The sequence below is a fragment of the Heterodontus francisci genome, chromosome 11 (genome assembly GCF_036365525.1).
Source record: "Heterodontus francisci isolate sHetFra1 chromosome 11, sHetFra1.hap1, whole genome shotgun sequence".
Lineage (NCBI taxonomy): Eukaryota > Metazoa > Chordata > Chondrichthyes > Heterodontiformes > Heterodontidae > Heterodontus > Heterodontus francisci.
The window spans coordinates 51866384-51891983 of record NC_090381.1 but is presented as its reverse complement, the minus strand read 5'-3'; the positions used below and the strand labels follow the sequence as shown (position 1 = coordinate 51891983).

The following is a 25600-nucleotide window of genomic DNA, read 5'->3' as shown; positions in this document are numbered from 1 at the left end:
TTAGAAGAGTAAGAGGCAACTTGATTGACACATATAAGATCCTGAGGGGTCTTGACAGGGTGGATGTGGAAAGGATGTTTCCCCTTGTGGGAGAATCTAGAACCAGGGGTCACTGTTTAAAAATAAGGGGTCGCCCATTTAAGACAGAGATGAGGAGAAACTTTTTCCCTCAGAGGGTCGTGAGTCTTTGGAATTCTCTTCCTCAAAAGACGGTGGAAGTAGAGTCTTTGAATATTTTTAAGGCAGAGGTAGATAGATTCTTGATAAGCGAAGGAGTGAAAGGTTATCGTGGGTAGGTGGAAATGTGGAATAATCAGTTCAGCCATTAACTTATTGAATGACGAAGCAGGCTCAAGGGGCCGAGTGACCTACTCATGCTTCTAATTCTTATGTTCGTATGAGGAAAGAAATGAAGAATCTAAGCTTCTGATTGAGCTGAAAACAACTTCAGGCAATTACAGCCAATACGACTGTACATCAAATGGTGCCGTGAAATTTTCAACCAAAGTGGAAAACCAAACAGCTCTCCCCAATCTATATAAATATTGTTCAATAGGAAATCAATAAGCTGCACAAATGTGCAAAGTCAACCTAGAGTAATGCTCATCTTATTTTTCTTTTCTTTTTCCCTTTATTTGAAACCCCTAAGCCTTATACCATCCACTGACCATAAAACACTGTTTATTCCCACGCACTCTTAAGCAAAGTTTGAAACCCCACACCCCACCCCTACCTTAGACACAAGTTTGATGCTGTTCAGCCTCCCAGTGAGGCAGGCAGTGGATACTAGATCTTCCCTCTCCCTTCTTGTTGAGGCAGAAAGTTGAATCCATCCCCCAACAATGAGGCAGAAAACAGACAAAGGCCCTCTCCCTGAGGTGAAATTTGCATGCCATCATCACTTTATAGTTGAGCCAAAAAAGGAATTCCACCCCATCAATGAATTTCATTACATTCCACCCTCCATTCTGCCATCCCCCATCCTCTACTGGTTGCAGTTGCCCCTTACAGACTACCCCTCTTGTATTCATTCTCCCTGACTGCAATTCCCCTCCACACCTCTCCAGCCCCAGTGATTGTATTTCTCCCCCACCAGTGGTTGGCTATTCCATGCCCCAACTCCCCTAGTTTTGCTGATCTCAATTCCCCTTCCTCTACACTCGCTTTTTCTCCCACTTCCTTCTCTCTCCACTTTCACTGTTTTGTCATCTTCTCTCTTCCACCCTCCCTTCTCCCTTACCCCTTTCCTCACTTGCCCCACTCCTGTTCCTTGTGCCACCTTTTCCATATTACCCTCCCTACCTTGTTTGATTTTTCCTCCTGCCCCTTGACCCCTGCCCTCCTCCCCTGTATAGGTTTCATGATCCCTTTTCCTCTAAACCTGCTTAACCTGAAAAATTCTAATAGATCTTGACTATCCATGTACAATGCAACAGGAGATCAACCAGTTAAGTTAAAAAGAAGACTCTGCTGCTGCAGTGGTTTGACAACGTGTGTATGATTTCTGTTATTTCAGTTTGCTTGGCAAAATCTGATGCTTAAACCTAGCTTATTTTATTTCAGTAAATGCTCCATTTACTGCAGGAAACTTTTACTGCCATCCTGCCTGTTCTATTTTTTTGTGATGTGTCCGACAATATTGTAGTAACATCATTGACAATGTTGCTAAAGCATTGAGAAGGTTGGTGATAAACTTCCTTCTGTTCCAATATGAAGTACATTGGATGCTCCACGTAAAGATTGAAGAAAAATTAGCATATTAAGATAGCTGGAGACAAAAGCTATGATTTTATACTGGAATAAATTGAAGAAAAGAATCTGGCATCTGGTGAAAGTTACAATTAAAGACTGCCACATAACATTTGGCATTTTTGGCTTTTTTGTTGCAATTTTAGAATAGCATTCTCTGTTGTACAAAGTGAAGTTTGGTTCTGACTTAAAAACTGTTTTACAGCTAAATGTGGGACATTTCTGTGTTGTGGAGTACTGTCTGAACAAACAATTGTTTTATTTCTGGAATTTCTAAACACATAAAAGACACAGATAGAAATATAAAGAATATTACATTTCTAATAGGAAATGGAAAATTTTGTTTAAAGCAGCCTTGTTCTCACCTCTGCAGTGTGGTTTAAGTGAGAGCTGTGAGCAAATCTGCTTGGCTTAATTGGAGTAAATTTGTGGTATACTGTTAATGTTTTTATTTTTTCCATTGTGGCTTTTTCATGTTCAGTTTGTCACAGCTTGTTCACTCAGCCTATATGCCAGAAGATCAATGCCATGCTTTGGGGTGGCTGCATTAATTGGGTACAATCCAAACATTTTCAGTTTCAAACCGTTTCCTACAACTTTGCATGCTTATGAATTGTTTACAGCAGTATGCACAGTTTCAATTACAAATGGATGACATTGGCATTAGCTGAATTGTTAAGGTAAATTTATATTCAAAAATCAAAAATACAAATTATTATTGCTGGTGGTATCGGACTTAGAATCAATTTCATACGTTCCAACTGGCAAACTAGCAAAAGCTGACCCATGATTTCAAAAGCAAAAGCTGAGAGCTCAAAAACAGCCCCGAATGCAGGTCTAGAAACAAGTTGTCACACAGTGTTGTGGGCATGGGCTTGTCATAATATATCCTGCAGGTATATTTAATATTCCATTAGTTGTAAAGAAGAAACTATTGAACCATTGGAGTTTACAGCACAGTAGGAGACCATCTGGTGCATTGTCTATATGCCACCTCTTTCCTTCTCAATCTAAAACTAATCCCACGCCAACTCTATACATTCTAATAAATCTTCTCAGTCTTCTCTGCTCCAGCAGAAATAGGCCTAGGATCTCAAGCCTCTTTTAGCTATAGTTTCGCCAACCCTAGCATCATTCTTGTGAATGTATAGTATATGCGATCTATAGAATTAATGTATTTTCTATAAAGTGGCATCCAAAACTGAATACAGTTCTCTAACTGCAGCCTAACAAATGAATCAAACTATTATTATTCTTGTACTCTATGCACTGATTGATAAAACTCAGAATACTATTGGCTGTTTTATGGATTTATCTTCTTGCAGATAGACTTTCAGAGAATTATGTATTTGACTCCCTAGATCTCCCTTTTCATCTACACCTTTTGTGTCTTTCTATTAAATATGTATTCCAATTTCTTGTTTCCTTGCAAAATGTGTTACCAACGCTTATTCACGTTCAATAACTCTGCTGTTTGTTTGTCCATTCTGCTAACATGTCTGTTGTCCTGGAGTCTTTTGTAGTCTTCCTTACAGTTTGCCAAATCTCTCACTTTTGCATTTATCTGCAAATTTAGAGATATGTTTCTTGGAACCAACTCCAAATCATCCACATGCATTGAAAATAGTGGAAAATGGTGGACTTAGCACTGACTCACCAGGTGCATCACTTACAACCTTTTTTCAGTCTAAACAACACCCATTTAAAACCCATTGTGCTCCATCAACCAGCTCCTATCCTTGCTGCTATATTTTCTCTGGCACTTTATGCCTGAATTTCTCTAACAAACTTCTTATAAGACACTACATTGAATGCCTTCTGCAAATCCTCGAAACTACTATTAACTTTTTATCTAGTCTTCAAAACACAACTTCGCCTTTAACAAACCCCTGCCGGCTGTCCTTGTGCCAAAAATAGTAGAATTGTCCCTCGTTTCTCATAGACAAATTGAGGATAATTGTGGATGTGTAGTAATATGTTTTATTGCTAAAAATTGGTCAAAATTGTTTTCAAACTATTCATATCGTTGTCGATGTTACATGGAGGTATGCTTCTTTCCCTCCTCCCAGTTCATATTACCACTGTCCACCCTCTCTCATTCAAGCTGTGCTTCTCCTGCACTGCCCCACACCCATTTCATTCTGGCAGTCATGATTCCTCCCTGCTCTGCTCCAGAGAATTGAACACTGTTGCACATGGACAGGAAATCCTGACCATGCAAAATGACAAGAATTTTGACCGATGGCAGGAAACCCCATTCATTCAATTCCATCAAACAGCAGGAAAAGGACTGGCACTGAGTGGGGAGCTTGGAATGAGAGTTGGGGGTGGGCAGGCGAAGGGGTATGGTAAGGTTGTGGAAGATATGCTAATTTCTGTCTGCAGTGCAGACAAACAGACTCAGACCTGAAGGCAGTGACTGCTCACTTGATACACTGCCGACTGGTTGGTAAGTATGCGAGGTTGTTGTGTACACCAAGAGAAGACATCCCACCTAAATGGATTGTTTGATGCATGTCCATCATCTTTCATGGATGGAAGGATGCCAACCATGCATCATTGAGGCAAAAGACAGATTGCATATTGCAGACTGATTTGGTTAACTTTCAGCATATTTATTGGATGTATTAAATGTGATCTTAAAGCAGCAAAGCTAGTGGAAATAAATGCATAGCATGACAACTGTTTGAGTTAAAAATTCCACTTCATGATGTATGTTAAAAGCTTTATGTGAAGCAATGTGAGCAGAATCAGTCTGGGATAATAAGTATTGTGCTTCAAATCCCCCAGTCACTTTCACTTTTGAAACAGGAGATCAAAGATCCATATGTCAAGCTGAGCATGTGATAGCACTTTGGCATATGAGAAGAGTTCTGGCAGAAGTGAGAGCAAAGTTAGAGAAATGATAGTTTCGATCAATCTGATTTTTAATTAGATATAGTTTGGTCGAGTAAATAGAGCTATCTGAAGACATTTGTTAAGGGTAATAAGTGGAATGACTTTAATCTGCTTTCCAGTAGAAATGAATCCACAGTGGAGCATTCCATTATGGAAACTCTGATTTTGCTTTTGGGTTGTCGGATTGTTAGGAAACTGGTTTGTATTTTGCTCATGCTGCAGCTGGACTAGTGATTTCTGGTACTGCCATTTCAGGAATATGTTTTTTTTTCTGTATCCCCTCACTGTCATACCCTACAAGATATACCAAAAAAAGAGGAATAATTATCTATTGTGGTGTGCAAAGAGCTTTATTTAAAGAAATATGTTCCAGGCTGGAAAATCAGATCCAATTAGTGAGGATCTGTCTGACAACTTGTCTGTTGCCCTTACCCTCACGTGAACTCTTCCCTATGCCATTAATCAGTATTGTAGCTGTGGATCATCTCTGCAATAAGTACCATCACTTATTCTGTCTTGCATGACATGTCATGGCCATATTAGCTGGCAGTTGTAGTGCACTCATACTTGTGTGTAACAGATAAGCAAACGCACTGCACTAGATTGTTATCTAATTGTTATTTTATCAATCATTAATGTAGAATGTTAGTTAGAGGCTAAGAGGAAGCTAAGCATCAAAGATTTATTTTCCAGCTTGTAATATTACTGTAATCCTGATTACTCTTAGCACTACGCAATTCAATTCAAAGGTCTTTTAAAACATTTAAAGGTCTAATGCTGGTAGGTAGGGGCATAAAGCCACGCTGGAAGCCTTCACATCCCTACCACCACTTTTAAGATATTCTGCAGGAAGTGACATAGATATTGAAAATGCCTGCATACATTTAGGTGCATGTATTCACATTGCAAGTACCCAAGCAGAAGATCCCACTTCCAGAACTGACATAGTCCAACACAAAGTTAATTAACAAAGTCATTCTATTTGTTTGTACTAACCACTTTATGCTAATTTATTTGATCAAAATTACCCATTTGATAAATTCTTTCTCCATTGTTTCTTGAATCATCCAGAACAGTAAACTTCGTCGATACGCATTTGAATTGCAAATGAACAATGTGACATACTTTGTGCTGGCAGCTGATAGTGAGCAGGATATGGATGATTGGATTTCTACCTTGAACAGAATCCTCCAGATCAATCCAGAAGGAACTAGTCAGGAAAGAAAAAGTGTCGACCTTACAGATGTCAAACATGATGAAATTCTGGGTAGGTTGATAAACCATGTATAGCATTACATGAGTTTAAAGTGAGGATTGAATGAAATTGAGCTGTATAATTTAATTCCTTTTTTCTGAAATATATATCTTAATTCTGTAATGTAAAAAGATTTTATTGTATGAACAAAAATTATGAATATTCCAGTGCAATATGAACGAACATCCAAGTAAGTTCTTATTTTCCTTTAAAATTACAAAACCATTTAGGGCGATCTAAAATATTACTCTAATATTTGAGATGGAGCTAATTTTGAAAAAAACACATTTACTGATGCATTTAATCACATAATCAGGCTCCAGATGTTGATTCCTTTACATTTGTGTAATCTGCCCAACTGTTTGTGTTTCATATTATTACTTGTTACTTTTTAAAATTCATTAAATGAATTTCGTTTGTTCACTTTTTAGTGTAGTTTGACAACAATAAGTTGAAGCTTGCTAAAATGACCAAGTCAGCACATTACATAAACTATGTTTCACTTCATTATTCCACAGAGGATGACGTGACAGATGGTAGCTCAAATGATGTAATAGACTGTTCTGAGGACACCATCCATCCAGAATTAGCAAAGGTAACAGCTAACTCAGTGTCCAAGCTCACTTTTACTGACCTCCAATTATTGTATTGGCAATCACAGTCATTATATTGGGACCTGTGGATTATACAATAAAAATTGGCATTTTTATACACTCTAAAAGAATGATTACTTTTTGCAAAGAAAAATATATTGAAATGGAGCTGTTTACTGAACTGAGATTTCAAGGGGAAAATTTTCATGTTCATAACTAGAAGTAGCGTTTAAGCCCTTATTGCAAATTTATGGACAAGCAGTGCATATTTAACACCCATCAATGGGACCGGAGTTCAAATCCAGCACTGCAAGTTGGGGTGATTTTATTTTTTGTCTTACAGCTGTATATGTAATAAGTGAAGTCAGGTTTCTGCCATTTGTCACACAAAAATTACCATAATTAATTTGACTGGCAGAGAGGAGGCCTAAAAATGCCCACTTTATAAAGTGGAAGATAAATGCTGGTCCCATGATAATGATCAGCTTCAATTGTGCAACATTGTTATGTAATGGCACAGGGAGCTTCGCCTTGCCTCTTCAGAAAATGCAACATCTCTGAGACATTGGTGGCGCCAAATATTTCTTGGGCTTCAGGGGTCATCTGCTTAATTGGATTACTTATTCTCTGCCATTTTCTGACATGGAACCAGGGTCTTCAAGAACTTTTGGGCCTGAAGTTTCTGCTCTGGATCACAGAATTTTAAGTGAACTTACGTTCAGTACAAATTGAGTTTTGACAATCTTTTGCACTAGTTTAAAAGGTACTGTGCTAGAAGCTGGCCCCGCCCACAAAACTGGCCACGTCCCCAGATTTCATTCATTATATTTGGGAGTTTCTGCTAATTGTGCTCTTTTGCAGGCTTTTGTAGATGCTCCAAAATTAAGCTGGACACTAAAAGGCATGTTTTAAAAACTGTTAAATGTAATTTTTTAAATTTACAAAGTAACTGTCTATTATATACCAATATAACTAGTATAGGATTTTAAAATCATTATTAGTTATTTAAAATCAGACTACTACAGGTGGTGGACTAGGCACTGATTAAAATGCTTTTTTTTGTGGATAAACCCATTTTCAGCAGCACTAATTAAACTGCATCAAGTTACCACTCATAAATATATCAAAAAAAAATTAATGCAAAATTATTTTAAAAATAATTTCTAAAATGCTGGTTCATGGCAGATTTTATGTTTGGCAATATGCAAATGGGCAAATGGAAAACTCGAAGGGAAAAAAAACTTTACAAAACTAGTGCATTTTTGGCTGCTATTTGCATCCAGATCACCGATTATGCCCAAAGTGGAAACTCTACTCCTGGAGCTTTTTGGGGGGACTTATGTGCCTGGAAATTCATGGGTTCCATCCCATCAGTGTGGCTGCAGCAGAGCGGATCTCCTGCCTACCCTCAAGCAAAGCCACAGAGACCGAACCAAGTTCCCTGACTGCAATTTAAAGATCTGGTCTACATAGGGCACAATTCCTGCAGGCCCAACACCTAGCTCATATTCCACGCTCTGCTCCACCTCCCCATTCCAGCCCCGATAATTTTGGGGTCACTGAATTCCTATGTCCCAAGAAGTTCCAGACCTTCCCTTTCTTTTCCTCTTTCAAGTTTCCTTCCTCTTCTCATAAAAGTGCAGACTTCTTCATCTGTGAATCTAAACAGGAATGAACAGCAGGCTGATCAACTACTGGGTGTACAGACACCAAGCCTGAACTTCCTCTTGCCCGACTCCCATAGACACACACTCTCCAGGAGTAGTTACATCAAAGTAATCAGGAGTAGGAATTCCAGCTGATTTATTTTTATTTCTCCCAGTTTCTATGCCAATTATAGTGCACCTAATAATAAACTGAATGGAAACTGGAACCTTTACTGATAATTTTGACTTAGATTTGCAAAGAACAGCATTATTGCTAAGTATGGCAACAAAATGCTGAAAAACTCATTGGGCTGGATTTTGCTCTCAGCGGCAAACAATAAGTCCAAGCCATTCATTGCACTTACACTTTCCCACAGATTCTCTATGGGATTTTGCACTAGAACTTGTGATAATTAGAGAGTCTATGTGGTTCAGTACCCTCTGCAGGAGATCTGTAGCCTGTGAGAACAGGGCAAGCAACAGTGTATCTCTCTCACTAGTCAGATTGAAGAATTGTTAATAAACCACGCAAAGTCTAAACCAGGAAGTATTAGTTAAAATATCAATGTCAAATCAGGTATAGAAAGCAAAATAAAGAGAGGGAAAGAAAGATAGAATTAAGGGAGAGATAAAAGACACCAAAAGAAAAAGTAAATAAAATGTTTTGTCTAATTTTATTTATTTTTTAATATCTCCAGTAATAATTAAAATCTGAATGAATGAGACTCCACACTTGGAAAAGTTAATTTTCAGTACCAGAGAGGTTGTTTGGCAATAATTAAAACTTTCATGGATTTAAACATTTATTTATACTGGAATGGACAGGCCCTAACTTTTTATGGTGAGTTTAATGGGTATCTATCATGTAAGTACAACAACTTCATGGGGTTCCCGATGCTTCAATGTCGAGTCTCTGTATGAGATACAGTTGTGGCAAAGTTTTTGGAGGAGCACAATAACTTGGACAGCAACTTATCGATTTTTGTGTTTAACTGTGCATGTGCTGCCACTGGAAGTTGCTGTCTGACTTACTCTTTAATAATGGTGAGCACTGTTACCTTCACTGTTATTTCTACAGCAAAATCATAAAACACTTTCATTTTTTTCTAAACAATCATAAACTTGCAGGTAATAGGTAAATTGGCCATTGTAAATTGCCCCTAGTGTAGGTAGGTGGTAGGGAATATGGGATTACTGTAGGGTTAGTATAAATGGGTGGTTCTTGGTCTGCACAGACTCGGTGGGCCGAAGGGCCTGTTTCAGTGCTGTATCTCTAAAAAAAACTATTGAGCAGAAAAGCTTCTTTCTTTGAATTTGAATGTAGTTATGTAGTACTACAGGAGAAAGTCCCTAAGTATAACATGTATTTGAAAACAGTACAGAAACAGGCCATTCTGTCCAACCAATCCATGCTGGCATTTTGCACCATTTTGAGCCCCCTTCCTTTCCTCTTCATCTAACGCCAACAGCAAAACCCTCTATTCTTATCTCCTTCATATACTATGTAGTCTCCCTTAAATGCATCTATATCATTCACTATAGACAGAGCTAAGCAATCCACAATTAACGGATCAGCTCTGCAGTTCTGCCACATCCAGTCGTGAATGGCGGTGGACAATTAAACAAATAACTGGAGGAGCAGGTTCCACAAATATTCCCAGCCTCAATGATAGGGAAGTCTAGAACATCAGTGCAAAAGACAAGGCTGAAGCATTTGCCAGAAATACTGAGTGGATGATCCATCCCAGCGTCCTGCTGAGGTCCCCAGCATCACAGATGCCAGTCTGCAGACAATTCGATTCACTCCATGTGATATCACGAAATGGCTGAAGGCTCTGGATACAGCAAAGGCTATTGGCCCTAACAGCACCCGGCTGTAGTACTGAAGACTTGTGCTCCAGAACAGACCATCTCCAACAAGAGAGAATCTAACCATCTCCTCTTGACATTCAACGGCATTGCCATTGCTGAATCTCCTACCATCAATATTCTGGGAGTTACCAATGACCAGAAACTTAAATGGACCAGCCATATAGATACAACAAGAGCGGGTCAGAGGCTGGTAATTCTGCAGCGAGTTACTTGCCTCACTCCCCAAAGCCTGTCCACCATTTACAAGGCACAAGTCAGGAGTGTGATGGAATACTCTCCACTTGCCTGGATGAGTGCAGCTCCAACAACACTCAAAAAACTCAACACCATTCAGGCCAAAGCAGTGTGCTTGGTGAGCACCCATCCACCTCCTTTAACATTCATTCCTTCTACCTCTGGTGCACAGTGGCAGCAGTGTGTACATTTTACAAAATGCACTGCAGCAACTCGCCAAGCCTCCTTCAACAGCACCTTCTATGACCTCTACCACTTAGAAGGACAAAGGCATCACATGCATGGGAATGCCACCACCTGTAGGTTCCCCTCCATGGGCTGAATCTTGTTCTGTTCCCGACGGCAGGTTTTGTGGCAGGGGGTGGGGGGTTGGGGTGGAAATCAGAGTGGCAGTGGCTGCCATGGAACCTGACGCTGTGATTACCGGTTCCGATTCTCCTGGGGCGTGATAGGCTGATGACGGCCTTCCCACCCAGCGGCCAAATAAGGGCCTCTTCCCACCACTGCTGGAATCTTACCAGTGGGGCGGGGGCGACACCTTGGAAAATGAGGTGCCCTCCCTGCGGGCCTGGGGTGTCCTCCTTCATGGGCAATTTGTGGCCCATGAAGGACCCCCACCGGAAATAAATGTAGCCCCTGTGACCCCCCCTTGGACTGAAAACCTACCCCCCTTGCCGGGGCCTTTCAGACTGGCCCCGCTGACCCCGCCTCACTTTCCTCAGGTCTGGGGTTCCTACACAGGGCCTGGGTCCAAGGCCTCTGCAGTACCGATAGTGGCCTCTGCTCCCGATGGCGCTGTTGATCCTGCTGAGCTGCCGACGCTGTGATTGGCCGGCAGCTCTTGGGGGTGGGATCCACGTCCCTATTAAGTCTTTAAAGGGACGGGGACCCCACCTCCTTAAACTCTGACCCCAAAAGACCGGAGGATCGCTCTGGGGGTCAGACAAATGCAGAGGCGGGGTTTCCCCCCGACTTTTTGGCCCAGTGCCGGGAGCCCTGCCTCGTGCATAAAATTCAGCCTCAAGTCACACACCATCCTGACTTGGAACTATATCGCTGTTCCTTCACTGTCGCTGGGTCAACATCCTGAAACTCCCTTCCTAACAGCACTGTGGGTATACCTACACCACATAGACTGCAGCGGTTCAAGAAGGCAGTTGACCACCACCTTCTCAAGGGCAATTAAGGATGGGCAATAAATGCTGGCCTAGCCAGCAACACATAAATCTCATGCATGGATAAAAAACAAAACAAACCACTGTAGTAGTGAGTTCCATATTCTCACCATTCTCTGGGTAAAGAAGTTCCTTCTGAATTCCCTGTTTGATTTCTTCATGCCTACCTATATTGATGTCCTCCGGTTAGCTTTTCCCTTTAAGCAGAAACACTCTCTCAATGTCTACTCTATCAAAACCTATCACCCCTCTCAAGTGCCTCTATATCCTTTTCATGATATGTACACAGTGCTCCAAGTGTCGTCCAACCAATGTTCGATACAAGTTTAGCATAACATCTTTATATTTCAATTCTGCCCCTCTGGAAGTAAACCTTTTGTTGCTTTTAGAAATAAAGTATATGCTGACAATATGACTTCCATTTTCCTTTTCTTTTATTGTACACAGTATATTGCAGAAACAGAAGAGACCATAAAGCTGTCCAGAAATGAAGAACGGCTGAATCTGTTTTCACTTGATCCTGATATACCGGTAAGTGATTTATATTTTTAGTGCTGCAGTTTGGTGTCAATTTGCAATATAATTATTTTGTAACATTGGAAATGATGTTTCAAATCTGTCTACACCAATCCCTATTTTCCAAGCAATAGGGCAGTCAGACAACCTGTTCTTAGGCCTCTGCCTATGTTGCTGTTGAATTAGTCAGCGAGGTACTGCAATCCGTTTCTTCAAAAATGTAATCAATATGATAGACTAGGCAGTGTGCACTCTGAACTCTTCTACCATGTTTCCCAACATTGCTTCCAGTCTCTCTTGGCCATATCTACAATAGGGAGACAAGTCTACCTAGATCAATCTTCAAGGCCCTTTCAGCACCGAATTTCAGAGTGGCAGTGACCGAGACCTTTGAACTTGATTTTAGCAGTACAGTGATCCCTGGCATGGTGTAGGAAACCAAATAGATGCAGAGTGAAGAAAAGTTCAGAAGTACATGTAAAAATGGATTGTTGTAACCTACCACTATCAAAGGACAAAACCGACCATAATTAATAATTTGGATAAACTGCAACATTGTTTACCATTCCAGTTAATTATGCTTGTTTATACCAGATGTTCTTATATAATAGGAACATAAGAGCAAGAGTAGGCCATTCAGCCCATCGAGCCTGCCCCACCTTTCAATGTGATCATGGCTGATCATCCATATCAATGCCTTCTTCCCACACTACCCTCATCTCCCCTTATGTCATTTGCATTTAGAAGTCTGTCAATCTCTGCTTTAAACATACTCAATGACTGAGCTTTCACAGCCCTCTGGGGTAGAGAATTCCAAAGATTCACAACCCTCTGAGTAAAGAAATTTCTCCTCATTTCTGTCCGAAGTGGCTTCCCCCTTATTTTGAAATTGTGTCCCCTGGTTCTAGACTCCCCAACCCAGGGAAACATCTTAGCTGCATCTACTCTGTCTATCCCTTTAAGTATTTTGTAGGTTTCAATGAAATCACCTCTCATTCTTCGAAACTTGAGAGAATACAGGCCCAGTTTCCCCAATCTCTCTTCATGGGACAGTCTCACCATCCTGGGAACAAGTCTGGTGAACCTTTGCTGCACTCCCTTTATGGCAATAATGTCCTTCCTAAGGTAAGGGGACCAAAACTGCGCACAGTACTCCAGGTGCAGTCTAACCAAGGTTCTATACAATTGAAGCAAGACTTCACTACTCCTGTACTCAAATCCCCTTGCGATATAGGCTAACATACCATTAGCCTTCCTAATTGCTTGCTGCACCTGCATGTTCGTTTCAGTGACTTCTTGACAAGGACCCCCTATTACTATTCCGGCAATAGTACTGAAGACCTGTGCTCCAGAACTTGCCGTGCCCCTAGCCAAGCTGTTCCAGTACAGCTACAACACTGGCATCTACCTGGCAATGTGGAAAATTGCCTAGGTATGTCCTGTACACAAAAAGCAGGATAGGTCCAACCCAGCCATCTCCTGCCCCATCAGCCTACTCTCAATCATCAGTAAAGTAATGGAAGGTGTCATCGACAGTGGCATCAAGCGGCACTTGCTTAGCAATAACCTGCTCAGTGATGCTCAGTTTGGGTTCCACCAGGGCCACTCAGCTCCTGACCTCATTACAGCCTTGGTTCAAACATGGACAAAAGAGCTGAACTCAAGAGGTGAGGTGGGAGTGACTGCCCTTGACATCAAGGCAGCATTTGACCGAGTATGGCATCAAGGAGCCCTAGCAAAACTGAGGTCAATGGGAATCGGGGGAAAGCACTCCGCTGGTTGGAGTTGTATCTAGCGCAAAGGAAGATGGTTGTGGTTGTTGGAGGTCAATTACCTGAGCTCCAAGACATCACTGCAGGGGTTCCTCAGGGTAGTGTCCGAGGCCCAACCATCTTTAGCTGCTTCATCAATAACCTTCCTTCAATCATAAGGCCAGAAGTGGAGATGTTCTCTGATGATTGCACAATATTCAGCACCATTCGCAACTCCTCAGATACTGAAGCAGTCCATGTAGAAATGCAGCAAGGCATGAACAATATCCAAGCTTGGGCTGATAAGTGGCAAGTAACTTTCGCGCCACACAAGTGCCAGGCAATGACCATCTCCAGCATTTCTTGTTTTTATTTCAGATTTCCAGCATCTTGCTCCAGTATTTTGCTTTTATTCCAGTATATTACCTCCCATCCCATGAGCTTTAATTTTGCTACCAAATCTCCTGTGGAGGACTTTATCAAAAGTCTTCTGAAAATCCAAGTATACCATGTCCACCAATTCCCCTTTATCAATTCTGTTAGTAACATCATCAAAAAACTCCAACAGGTTCGTCAAACATGATTTCCCATTCATAAATTATGGTGGACAACTGTGTGGGGAAAATATAAGCAGAAAGTCAATAAATTCGCATTGCAATCCATGCATTCATATTTTATTGAGATAGTTAATGTGTGGCATGATGAGGGAAAAATATCAGTCAGCATTCAATATGTGAACCATTCAGTAAATGACTTAAAATGTATAAGCAGCTCCGAGTCGCTATCCTGTGATGCATGTCAGATGAGGGCATGGTCATTGTGGTTTGGTGTTTTTCACGATAGAGTAGTTTGCTGAGTCCACAGTCAAGGCTGCTGCATGAAGTATGGCTACTTTGTAGAAGCCGTAACCCAGCATAAACCAATGTGCTCAGGAGAAAAATAAGAAGTAAAATTTGCAGTTTTGTGCTAAGTGAACATGTTATTTTACTTAAGAACTTTCAAATGAAGTATCTTTTTTCATGGGTCACAACTCCCACCTATCTATTTCTTTCACCTGCAGTCCTGTTTTGAATCCACTCTCTTATCCATCCTTTGTGTTATCCTCCACCTCCTATTCCACCTTTCTTTTGCTCGCCCTTGGTCTGCTGTCCTTTCTGTACATGTCCCCCCTTTCACTTGCATTAACATTCTCTCTCTTTTCATTTCTTTTCCTGTATCTTTCACCTTTTCCTACTGCATCTTTTGTCTTTTTGTCAGGCCCCATCTAATTTCTTCTATAATCACATCACTACCACTTCCTCTCAAGCTCTTGCATAGGTCACCAACAGGAAACCAAAGGACAGCATCTAAATACATTTGTATGACTGCTTCACCACTGTCTATGGTACACTTCAACCCCCATTACTCTACTTGATTGTTCTATGTGCGTGTGAAACAGAAAACACTCCAAAAATGGAGTCTCACCATGAAGACCACTTAAGAAAACTCCAATTTAAAAAAAATGTTTAACGTCCTTTTCTCTTTGTTTTGCTGTTGTCGGTCTGATTTAATATATATTTAAACTGTTTGCCGATAACAACAAAAGCGCTGAGGCCAACAATGTAAAGGAGCTGAATTATCATTGATGTTATTAATTAAAGGGTCCTTTTTGAAATGTTATTTCAGCTCCCTTTACCGTACCAGGTTTGGAGCACTATGTCCCCTTATTTTTTTAAAAGAGGACAAATTTTGGTGAACTTTTATTCTTAGCAGAGTGCAGGTTTGGACATTTTTCTCTCAAATACTAGCACAGACAGAAAAAAATTCAAGTTTCCCCGTCTTTGTTTCAACCATGTCCTATAAGCTCAGGCTCAGAAGAGCACCATCTGCTGCCCAGTGTGAATTTTCTTTTATTACACCAACCATCCTTATAACTTTACCGTGTGAGATTGCAAAATTGTGAATTGTGTAGAATTGCAAAGAGCCTGCAGCACAGAAAAAGGCTGTTCAGCTGAACTGGTCTATGCTGTCATTTATGCTCCACGTGGGCCTCCTCCCACCGCCCCACCCCCCTCATCTAACCCTATTACCATATCCTTTGATTCCTTTCTCCCTCATGTGCTTATCTATCCTCCCCTTAAACGCATCTATGCTCTTCGCCTCAACTATTCCATGCATTGGCAAGTTCCACATTCATGTCACTCTCTGGGTATAGAAGTTTCTCCTAAATTCCCTCCTGAGTTTATCAGGGACTATCTTACATTGATGACCCCTAGTTTTGATTACGTGGAAATATCATCTGTACACCAATCCTATCAAACCCTTTCATAATCTGAAATGACTCTAAGAGGTCAGCCCTCAGCCTTCTCCCTTTTGGAGAAAATATCCCCTCCTGTTCAGCCCTTCTTGATAAATTTATGCTCTCAGTTGAGGTATTAGCCTTGTAAACATTTTTTGCACCTTCACCAATGCTTCTAAATCCTTTTTATAATATGAAAATATATTCAATATTTTTGAAAATATATTTTGCATTGGTCTTCACTATTGAGGATACAAGTAACATCCCAGTATTAACAGTAAGTCTGGAAGGGGAGAGAGGAACTCAAGAAAATTACAATCACCAGGGAAGTGGTACTGAACAAATTGTTGGAGCTGCGGGCTGACAAGTTCCCGGGTCCTGATGGACTTCATCCTAGGATGTTAAAAGAAGTTGATAATGTGATAGTTGATGCGTTAGTTTTAATTTTCCAAAATTCCCTAGATTCAGGGAAGGTTCCGTTAGATTGGAAAATAGCGAATTCAAAAAGGGAGGGAGACAGAAAGCAGGAAACTACAGGCCAGTTAGCTTAACATCTGTCTTAGGGAAAATGTTAGAAGCTATTATTAAAGACGTTATAGCAGGGCACTTAGAAAAATTCAAGGTAATCAGGTAGAGTCAACATGGTTTTGTGAATGGGAAATCATGTTTAATCAATTTATTGGAATTCTTTGAAGGAATTACATGTGCTGTGGATGAAGGGGAACCAGTGGATGTATTGTACTTAGATTTCCAGAAGGCATTTGATAAGGTGCCACATCAAAGGTTGTTGCAGAAAATAAAAGCTCATGGTATAGGGGGTAACACATTGGCATGGATAGAAGATTGGCTAGCTAACAGGAAACAGAGAGTAGGCGTAAATGGGTCATTTTCTGGTTGGCAAGATGTAACGAGTGGTGTGCCACAGGGATTTGTGCTGGGGCCTCAACTTCTTACAATTTATATAAATGACTTTGATGAAGGGACCAAAGGTATGGTTGCTAAATTTGCTGATGACACAAAGATAGGTAGGAAAGTAACTTGTGAAGAGGACATAAGGGGGCTACAAAGGGATATAGATAGGTTAAGTGAGTGGGCAAAGACCTGGCAGATGGAGTATTATGTGGGAAAGTGGGAAATTGGCCACTTTGGCATGAAGAATAAAAAAGAAGCATATTATCTAAATGGTGAGAGATTGTAGAGCTCTGAGATGCAGAGGGATCTGGGTGTCCTATTGCAAGAATCGCAGGTATAGCACGTAATTAGGAAAGCTAATGGAATGTTATCGTTTATCGCGAGGGGAATTGAATACAAAAGTAGAGAGGTTATGCTTCAGCTATACAGGGCATTGGTGAGACCACATCTGGAGTACTGTGCGCAGCACTGGTCTCCTTATTTAAGGAAGGATGTAAATGCTTTGGAGGCAGTACAGAGAAGGGTTACTAGACTAATACCTGGAATGGGCAGACTGTCTTACGAGGAAAGATTAGACAGGTTAGGCTTGTATCCGCTGGAATTTAGAAGAGTAAGAGACAACTTGATTGAAACACATAAGATCCTGAGGGGTCTTGACAGGGTGGACGTGGAAAGGATGTTTCCTGTTGTGGGAGAATCTAAAACTAGGGGTCACTGTTTAAAAATAAGGGGTCGCCCATTTAAGACAGAGATGAGGAGAAATTTTTTTCTCTCAAAGGGTTGTAAGTCTTTGGAATTCTCTTCCTCAAAAGGTGGTGGAAGCAGAGTCTATGAATATTTTTAAGGCAGCGGTAGATATATTCTTGATAAGCAAGGGGATGGAAGGTTATCGGGGGTAGGTGGAAATGTGGAGTAATCAGTTCAGCCATGACCTTGTTGAATGGCGGAGCAGTCTCGAAGGGCCGAATGGCCTACTCCTGCTCCTAATTTGTATGTTCGTAAGACCAGAACTGTGCAGTATACTGCGTGTAGACTGACCAAAATTCAGTAAGAGTTTAACGTAACCTCTGTGCTTTTCAATTCTATCCCTCTAAAAATTAACCCCAGTGTTTGGTTTGCTTTTTTTATGGCCTTAGTGACCTGCATTTTTATTTTTACAGATTTGTGTAGCTGGAATTCTTTGCTCTTCTACCCATTCAGATTCTTATTATCTGAGCAGTGTGTGACCTCCTTATTCTTCCTACCAAAATGTACTATCTTGTGCTTATCTAAATTGAAATTCATTTGTCAGTTACACACCAGTTCTGCAAGTTTATTCATGTTTTCTTGTATTTTGTTGTAGTCTGTCTCAGTGTTTACTATATCCCTAATTTGGTGATGTTCTCAGGTTTTGAAATTGTACTTTTAATTCCCATGTCCAAATTGTCTATGTAAATTGTGTACAACAGTGGTCCCAGCACCAATTCTTGGGGAACACCATTCCCACCTTTTGCCAGTCAAAGTAACTATTCTTAACCCCTACTCACTGTCTTCTGTTCTGTAGCTAACTTGCTATCCATTCTCCTTCTTCTTCCCTGACTCCACATGCTATGACCTTAGTCATGAGTCTACTGAAGGTACCTTCTCGAAGGTCTCTGAAAATCCAAATATCTTACATCTACGACATTACCCTTGTCTACTCTTTCTGTTACTTCTTCAAAGAATTCAACACAGTTGGTCAAGCATGATCTTCATTTTTAAAAATCTGAATTATTATATTTTGTTTTTCATATTTTTTGATTACATCTTTTGAGTAATTATTCCATTATCTTTCTTGTTTCCTGGCTTTATTCCTGATTCAATTAATTCTTATATATATGTAATAGTGTCTTTGCATCTCTATCCGAACTTCTTCTAATATGCTCGAATACAATCCATCCGGAACAAGGGTCTTATCCTGTCTAAGTTTTATTAGTTTATCAATTATCTCCCCCTTTCTATCGTAAAAGTCTTTATATCTTTTTAATCTCTTCTTCTTATGTCATGTCCACCTTATTACTCACCCTGGTAAATAATGAGGAAGGGCAACTATTCAATATTTCTGTCATTACCTGGATAGTTTTAAGTTAATGATGATTACATGAAAAGGGATTTAAGTTCATATTGGATCTTTGCCATTGTCAGAGAGGTGAGACTTTATACTATCAATCTGGCTGAATTTGAATTTGGGTTGTTGAAATGAACAGACAATATACTGTACCACTTTACAACTTAGTTCCCAACCCCGTCACTTCCTGTAATCTCATCAGTGTTCCCTGTTTAAACACAAATTTGCAGAAAATGATTAGAAATGAATAAAATAAAACAAAAAAGTGTTGGGTCATTGTCTTTTTTTAATGAGTAGTTGTGTAGGTGAAGTGCCGTTTTTAATGGAGATCAGCACAATAACAAAGTTATTTCTGCAAGTATATAACTTTTACACATAGACTTTCATTCCTGGAGGACACGTACATCTCTGAACATTGTGAATGCACTGTATCTTTTCAGATCCTCAAAACACAGAAGTCGGACTTTTCGATAAATGAATCGCCACTGAAGCCTTATGTTCAGAAGCTGGGCAAGCGCATTATGGTTGGATGCAGGTCACTAGTCTTAAATCTTCAGGCTTGTGTCAATGACATTGAAGGTGGTCAGCTCACCAATGTAAGCACATCCTCCATTATTACTGAATTCAGATTAATTATTCAGTTAATTTTCATGAATATTCTGTGCTTACAAGGCAGCCATTATCTTTGGATTTTTTTAAATCTCTTCTGCATCAAATAATTACATCTGCACAAATTGCATTCTATTCGATATCTAATAGTGGAAAGATTTAACATGTCCAACTTATTCTGAAAATATGTTCAACTTGGAGTTTTAGCTTTTCTGATAACTGTGGTTATGTGTCATATCTTACTTAGCCAAACAGCATTCCCAGATTCAGTTCTTGATCTGTGTTGGGTTTGTTCTCAGCTGGGGTAAAAGTAGAGTCTCTACAACTGGCAGCAGTATGTTTAAGCTTGGGAGGGGAAAATCCAGCCAGTACTCCCATTCCTGGTCACTTCACACAACCCATGTTGGCAAGTTTGTGTATTTAGAAATAAGTGCCAGCAATATTAGAACAAAGAACAGTACAGCACAGGAACAGGCCATTCGGCCCTCCAAGCCTGCGCCGATCTTGATGCCTGCCTAAACTAAAACCTTCTGCACTTCCGGGGACTGTATCCCTCTATTCCCATCCTATTCACGTATTTGTCAAGATGCCTCTTAAACGTCGCTATCGTACCTGCTTCCACCACCTCCCCCGGCAGCAAGTTCCTGTCACTCACCATCCTCTGTGTAAAGAACATGCCTCGCACATCCCCTCTAAACTTTGCCCCTCGCACCTTAAACCTATGTCCCCTAGTAACTGACTCTTCCACCCTGGGAAAAATCTTCTGACTATCCACTCTGTCCATGCTGCTCATAACTTTGTAAACCTCTATCATGTCGCCCCTCCACCTCCGTCGTTCCAGTGAAAACAATCCGAGTTTATCCAACCTCTCCTCATAGCTAATGCCCTCCAGACCAGGCAATATCCTGGTAAACCTCTTCTGAACCCTCTCCAAAGCCTCCACATCCTTCTGGTAGTGTGGCGACCAGAATTGCACGCAATATTCTAAGTGTGGCCTAACTAAAGTTCTGTACAGCTGCAGCATGACTTGCCAATTTTTATACATAATGCCCCGACCGATGAAGGCAAGCATGCCGTATGCCTTCTTGACTACCTTATCCACCTGTGTCGCCACTTTCAGTGACCTGTGGACCTGTACGCCCAGATCTCTCTGCCTGTCAATACTCCTAAGGGTTCTGCCATTTACTATATACGTCCCACCTGCATTAGACCTTCCAAAATGCATTACCTCACATTTGTCCAGATTAAACTCCATCTGCCATTTCTCCGCCCAAGTCTCCAACCGATCTATATCCTGCTGTATCCTTTGACAATCCTCATCACTATCCGCAACTCCACCAACCTTTGTGTCGTCCACAAACTTACTAATCAGACCAGCTACATTTTCTTCCAAATCATTTATATATACTACAAACAGCAAACGTCCCAGCACTGATCCCTGCGGAACACCACTAGTCACATTAGGGTGTAGCTGTGACCCCTTGGTATAAATGAAAATGGTGTGATAGGAGAATTTTAAAATCAACAGTTTTCATAAAACAGAGTCATTTATAATAAGTATTTGGTTAAATTTGCACGCTACTCTGATCTGTTTAAAGTTAGCATGTTAACTAATCTATATAGATAGGCCATAGTTCCTGATCTTTACTCCAATGACCACTGCTGAAATCACATAAATGTGGGCATTGATGAGAACAGGATTCATTTCTACTGTGATGTTCCCCATAATACAAAAGCTAGCTGGTGTTCACACAAAAAATGCCCACTTAGGAAAGGTACTGGATGATGTCTGTGGAACCATACCCTAGCAGACAGCCAGTGCCTTAAAGAATTGGAAGGAAAGGGAGGAGAGAAAAAAAAAAGCAGACGACAACCTCTATAAAGATTTTCTTGATTATTTTAGATTCCAATGGCAATGTTGAAGTTATTAATTTTGTGCTTAACGTATTGTATTCAGAAACTTTTAATAATTTATTTCTTTATTTTGTGTAGATTGAGCCATTCTTCATCAGTCTTGCTCTGTTTGATATTCGAGAAAACAGAAAAATATCTGCAGATTTTCATGTGGATTTAAATCACGACAATGTTAGGCAGCTGATTTCTGATTCATTGTCTAAGACAGAAAATGGAGGAAAGAATTCTCCTGTGAAAACAGCTGGGGAAGAAAAATCTGGAGAGCCCCAGTTACAAAGTTTCCCTGAAGGGTGGTTACAATACCCACAACAGGTATTGAAATGTGTGTTTTTGTTACCTTTCATTGAATGCTGGATTCTAACAGATCGAATATGAATTGATCCTGCATCTGGTGCTAAAAACCAAGTATAACTACCTTAAAACTAATGTACAGCGAGGTGTCACTGACTTAAAAGCTTGCATTGTTATGAAGGGCTGCTTAAAGCTCATAGAAGCATTCATGATACTCTAAGATTTGCAAGTTATAAAAATCCTGCATAAAAATGTAACTTGTGTCTCACAGTTCATGGTGGGTTCAAATACAAGCTGTTTTGCTGAACATTTTGGCTTTGGCAGGATATGAAGTGTCTTGCGAATAAGTGGAATGGAACCCTCGGATCGTAATTTTTAAAAATCATAAAACATATATTTTCTCCTTGTCAGGTCCAGGAATCAGGTAGAGATTAGGGATAATGAGAGTGGCATGTGAGACTGATTCAGTTGTCTGTGGCGGTACAAGATATCCGGTTGATGTTCTAAGATTGCACTGAGGTTGTGGAAATGTGCGAAAATATAATATTGAGATCCATGATGCTTTATCTGATTTAGGATTGCCAATACCTCTAGATAAAAAATGGAACATTTTAGGCCCCGATTTGCTCCTCCATTTTCCTTATACCAGCACAAATACATGAATCAGAGTTAATATTTCAGGGCTGTGACCTTCATCACAGACGTGAAACATTAACTCAGTTTTTCTCCCCATGGATGCAGTCAGACCTACTGAGTATTTCCAGCACTTTCTGTTTTTCTTTCAGATTTCCAGCATCTGCAGTATTCTGCTTTTACAATACATGAATCATTCTGTGCACAGAACTGTGGAGGCCCCTCTGCTCTTACCCTCCCCTCATGTCACATTTTGCCACTTACATGTGGAGTGTTTCAAAGTAAGAACTATGTGCAACTCTCTTGGCACCCAGTTGGTAATTATTATATAGACACAGTGCTGAAGGGCACTCGCATCGTGTTAAGCTGTTCTTTATCTAATTTTTCTAAGGGGGAATTAGCAAAAACAAGTCGAGTGTTCAAATGCCAATTCCAAATTAAATTGCCATTGCTATTCACCCTGCTCATGATGTGCCTGCGCTGGGGCTGGGATTGGGCAGATTCCAATATTATCACAGTTTTATGTTGGTTATGGCACCATCTACACATTATGCACGTGAGAACATATTTTAGTACTGTCACCTTTCATTTAGCTGAAAATTGAAAAAGGCGCTGTGAGGATGAAAGTGAACTTCAGTGGGTGTAAGATAGGCGCTGCAGCATTTACTGCGTGTTACACACCAAACCCAATTTTCCTCTCTGTTGGCTTCTCTTCCTGGCCACACAAAAGTAATTTAACAATTAACTTTTTAGGGCCTTCTTCAGGTTGCAACAACAGAAACACTGGCCTGAGTGTCCACGTCACAAACTCTGACCAGTCAGTCCTAAAAAGAAAATCAAGGTCCTATGCAGATCCTAGGATTAAGATTTGCATAATTAAGGGTCCTCCCACCTGAAACAGACAGACACTGCGCTGAATTTTATGCAGCCGCCGGGTACCCAATGCCAGCCAGAAAGGTGAGGGGTGCCCTGCCTCGGCTGTTCTGGGGACCCCTGGCTGCATTTAACGGCACGCGACAATTAACTGCCTGGCACAGGGGTCCCTTTAAGGTCAGGGATCCCACCTTCAAGTGCTGTCAACCAATCAGAAGGCCGGCAGCTCAGCAGTCCCAGCGGCGCCACCGGGAGTGGTGGCCACTGCTGGAAAGCAGTAGGCCCGGGACCAGGAGCAGCGCTGGAGCCTCGGACTGCAGGTAAGTGGGGCAGACTCACCAGGGCCAGTCAGGCAGGCCCTGGTGAGGGGTTGGGGGTCGAAGGGGGATGTATTGTTGAAGGCGGGGTGGGGGGGGTGATGTTGGCATAGGGGTGGCGTTTGCTGATGGGAGCCCTCCGTGGGTCACAGATTGCCCAAGCAGGAGGGCCCCCTCGCTCATCAGCCCACACGGAGGCTACCTGGTATTACTGGGCTCTCCCCACATGACAGAGAGCCCCCCGCCACTGGTAAAATGCCGGTGGCGGCAGGATGAGGTCGTTAAGTGGCTATTAATGGCCACTTAAAGGCTTCAATTGGTCTCTGGGCGCAAAGGCTGTCCTCAAATTGAATGGAGCCAGGAAAGCAACAGGCACTCCTTCGCAATTTTATGGGCCCCGCTGCCGCCCTGCCTGTCCCTAGAGTGCTGATAAAATTCAGCCCTTTGATTGCCAAGTTGCAGCTGAAGTGTAGGTGTTAACAGAGCAGTAGGTCTACCATACCCATTTTGATGCTGTTGCTACCCTATTAATGCTGATTTTGGCAGCTAAAATTGACTTGTGTGTTTCATCGCTTTTAAACCCATTTTCACTAATTATGTAAAACAGTAAATGGATCCTAATCATTCTCCAAGCATTTTTTATGGTGATCACATAAGCAATAGGAGCAGGGGTAGGCCATTTGGCCTCTCAAGCCTGCGCCGCCATTCGATAAGATCATGGTTGATCTGATTGTGGCTTTAACTCCACTTTCCTGTCTGCCCTCATAACCCTTGACTCCCTTATCAATCAAAAATCTATTTAACTCAGCCTTGAATATATTCAATGACCCAGAATCCACTGCTTGCTGGGGAAGAGAATGATAAACACCAAGGACCCTCCGAGAGAAGAAATTCCTCGTCATCTCTGACTTATATGGGAGAGCCCTTAATTTGAAACTGTGCCTCCTAGTTCTATATTCCTCCAGGAGGGAAACATCCACGCAGCATCTACCGTGTCAAGCTCCCTCAGAATCTTATATGTTTCAATGAGATCACCTCTCCGTCTTCTAAACTCCAATGAGTATAGGCCCAACCTGCTCAACCTTTCCTCATAAGACAAATCCCTAATCCCAGGAATCACCCTAGTGAACCTTCTCTGAAAACCTTCCCTCCTTAAATAAGGAGACCAAAACTGTACACAGTACTCTAGGTACGGTCTCACTAATGTCCTGTGCAGTTGTAGCAAGACTTCCCTACTTTTATACTCCATCCCCCTTGCAATAATTGCCAACATTCTATTTGTCTTCATAATTACTTGCTGTACCTGCATGCTGATTTCTTTTGTGTTTCATGTACGAGGACACCCAGGTCGCTCTGTACCGCAGCATTCTGCAGTCTCTCTCCATTTAAATAATATTTTGCTTTTCTATTCTTCCTGCCAAAGTGGACAACCTCACGTTTTCCCACATTATATTCCATCTGCCAAATTTTTGCTCACTCGCTCAACCTATTTATATCTCTTTGCCGACTCATTGTATACTCCTCACAACTTGCTTTCCTACCTATCTTTGTATCGTCAGCAAATTTGGCTCCAATAGAGTTGGTTCCTTCATCCAGATCATGAATATAGATCATAAATAGTTCAGGCCCCAGCACTGATCCCTGTGGCGCTCCACTATTTATAGTTTACCAATCTGAAAATTACCCATTTATCCCGACTCTCTATTTCCTATTATTTAACCGGTCCCCTCTCCATGCTAATATGTCACCCCCAACGCCATGAGCTCTTAGTAACCTTTTATGTGCCACATTATCGAAATTCTTTTGGAAATCCAAATACACTGCATCTACTGATTCTCCTTTATCCACCCTGCTTGTTACATCCTCAAAAAACTCGAATAAATTTGTCAAACACAATTTTCCTTTCACAGTGGCGCAGTGGTTAGCACCGCAGCCTCACAGCTCCAGGGACCCGGGTTCAACTCTGGGTACTGCCTGTGTGGAGTTTGCAAGTTCTCC

General features: G+C 41.1%; 1 protein-coding gene across 6 annotated transcripts in view; it reads left to right on the top strand.

The window, feature by feature from the left end:
- Positions 1-25600, top strand: part of dock10 (dedicator of cytokinesis 10) — a 382664-nt gene that overhangs the window by 221711 nt on the left and 135353 nt on the right. For all 6 annotated transcript variants that reach the window (XM_068042143.1, XM_068042145.1, XM_068042146.1 and 3 more), the window contains 5 exons: positions 5719-5914; positions 6421-6497; positions 11870-11953; positions 19406-19561; positions 21567-21800. In XM_068042143.1, coding sequence (XP_067898244.1) covers positions 5719-5914; positions 6421-6497; positions 11870-11953; positions 19406-19561; positions 21567-21800 — 747 coding nt within the window. The remainder of the gene's footprint in view (positions 1-5718; positions 5915-6420; positions 6498-11869; positions 11954-19405; positions 19562-21566; positions 21801-25600) is intronic.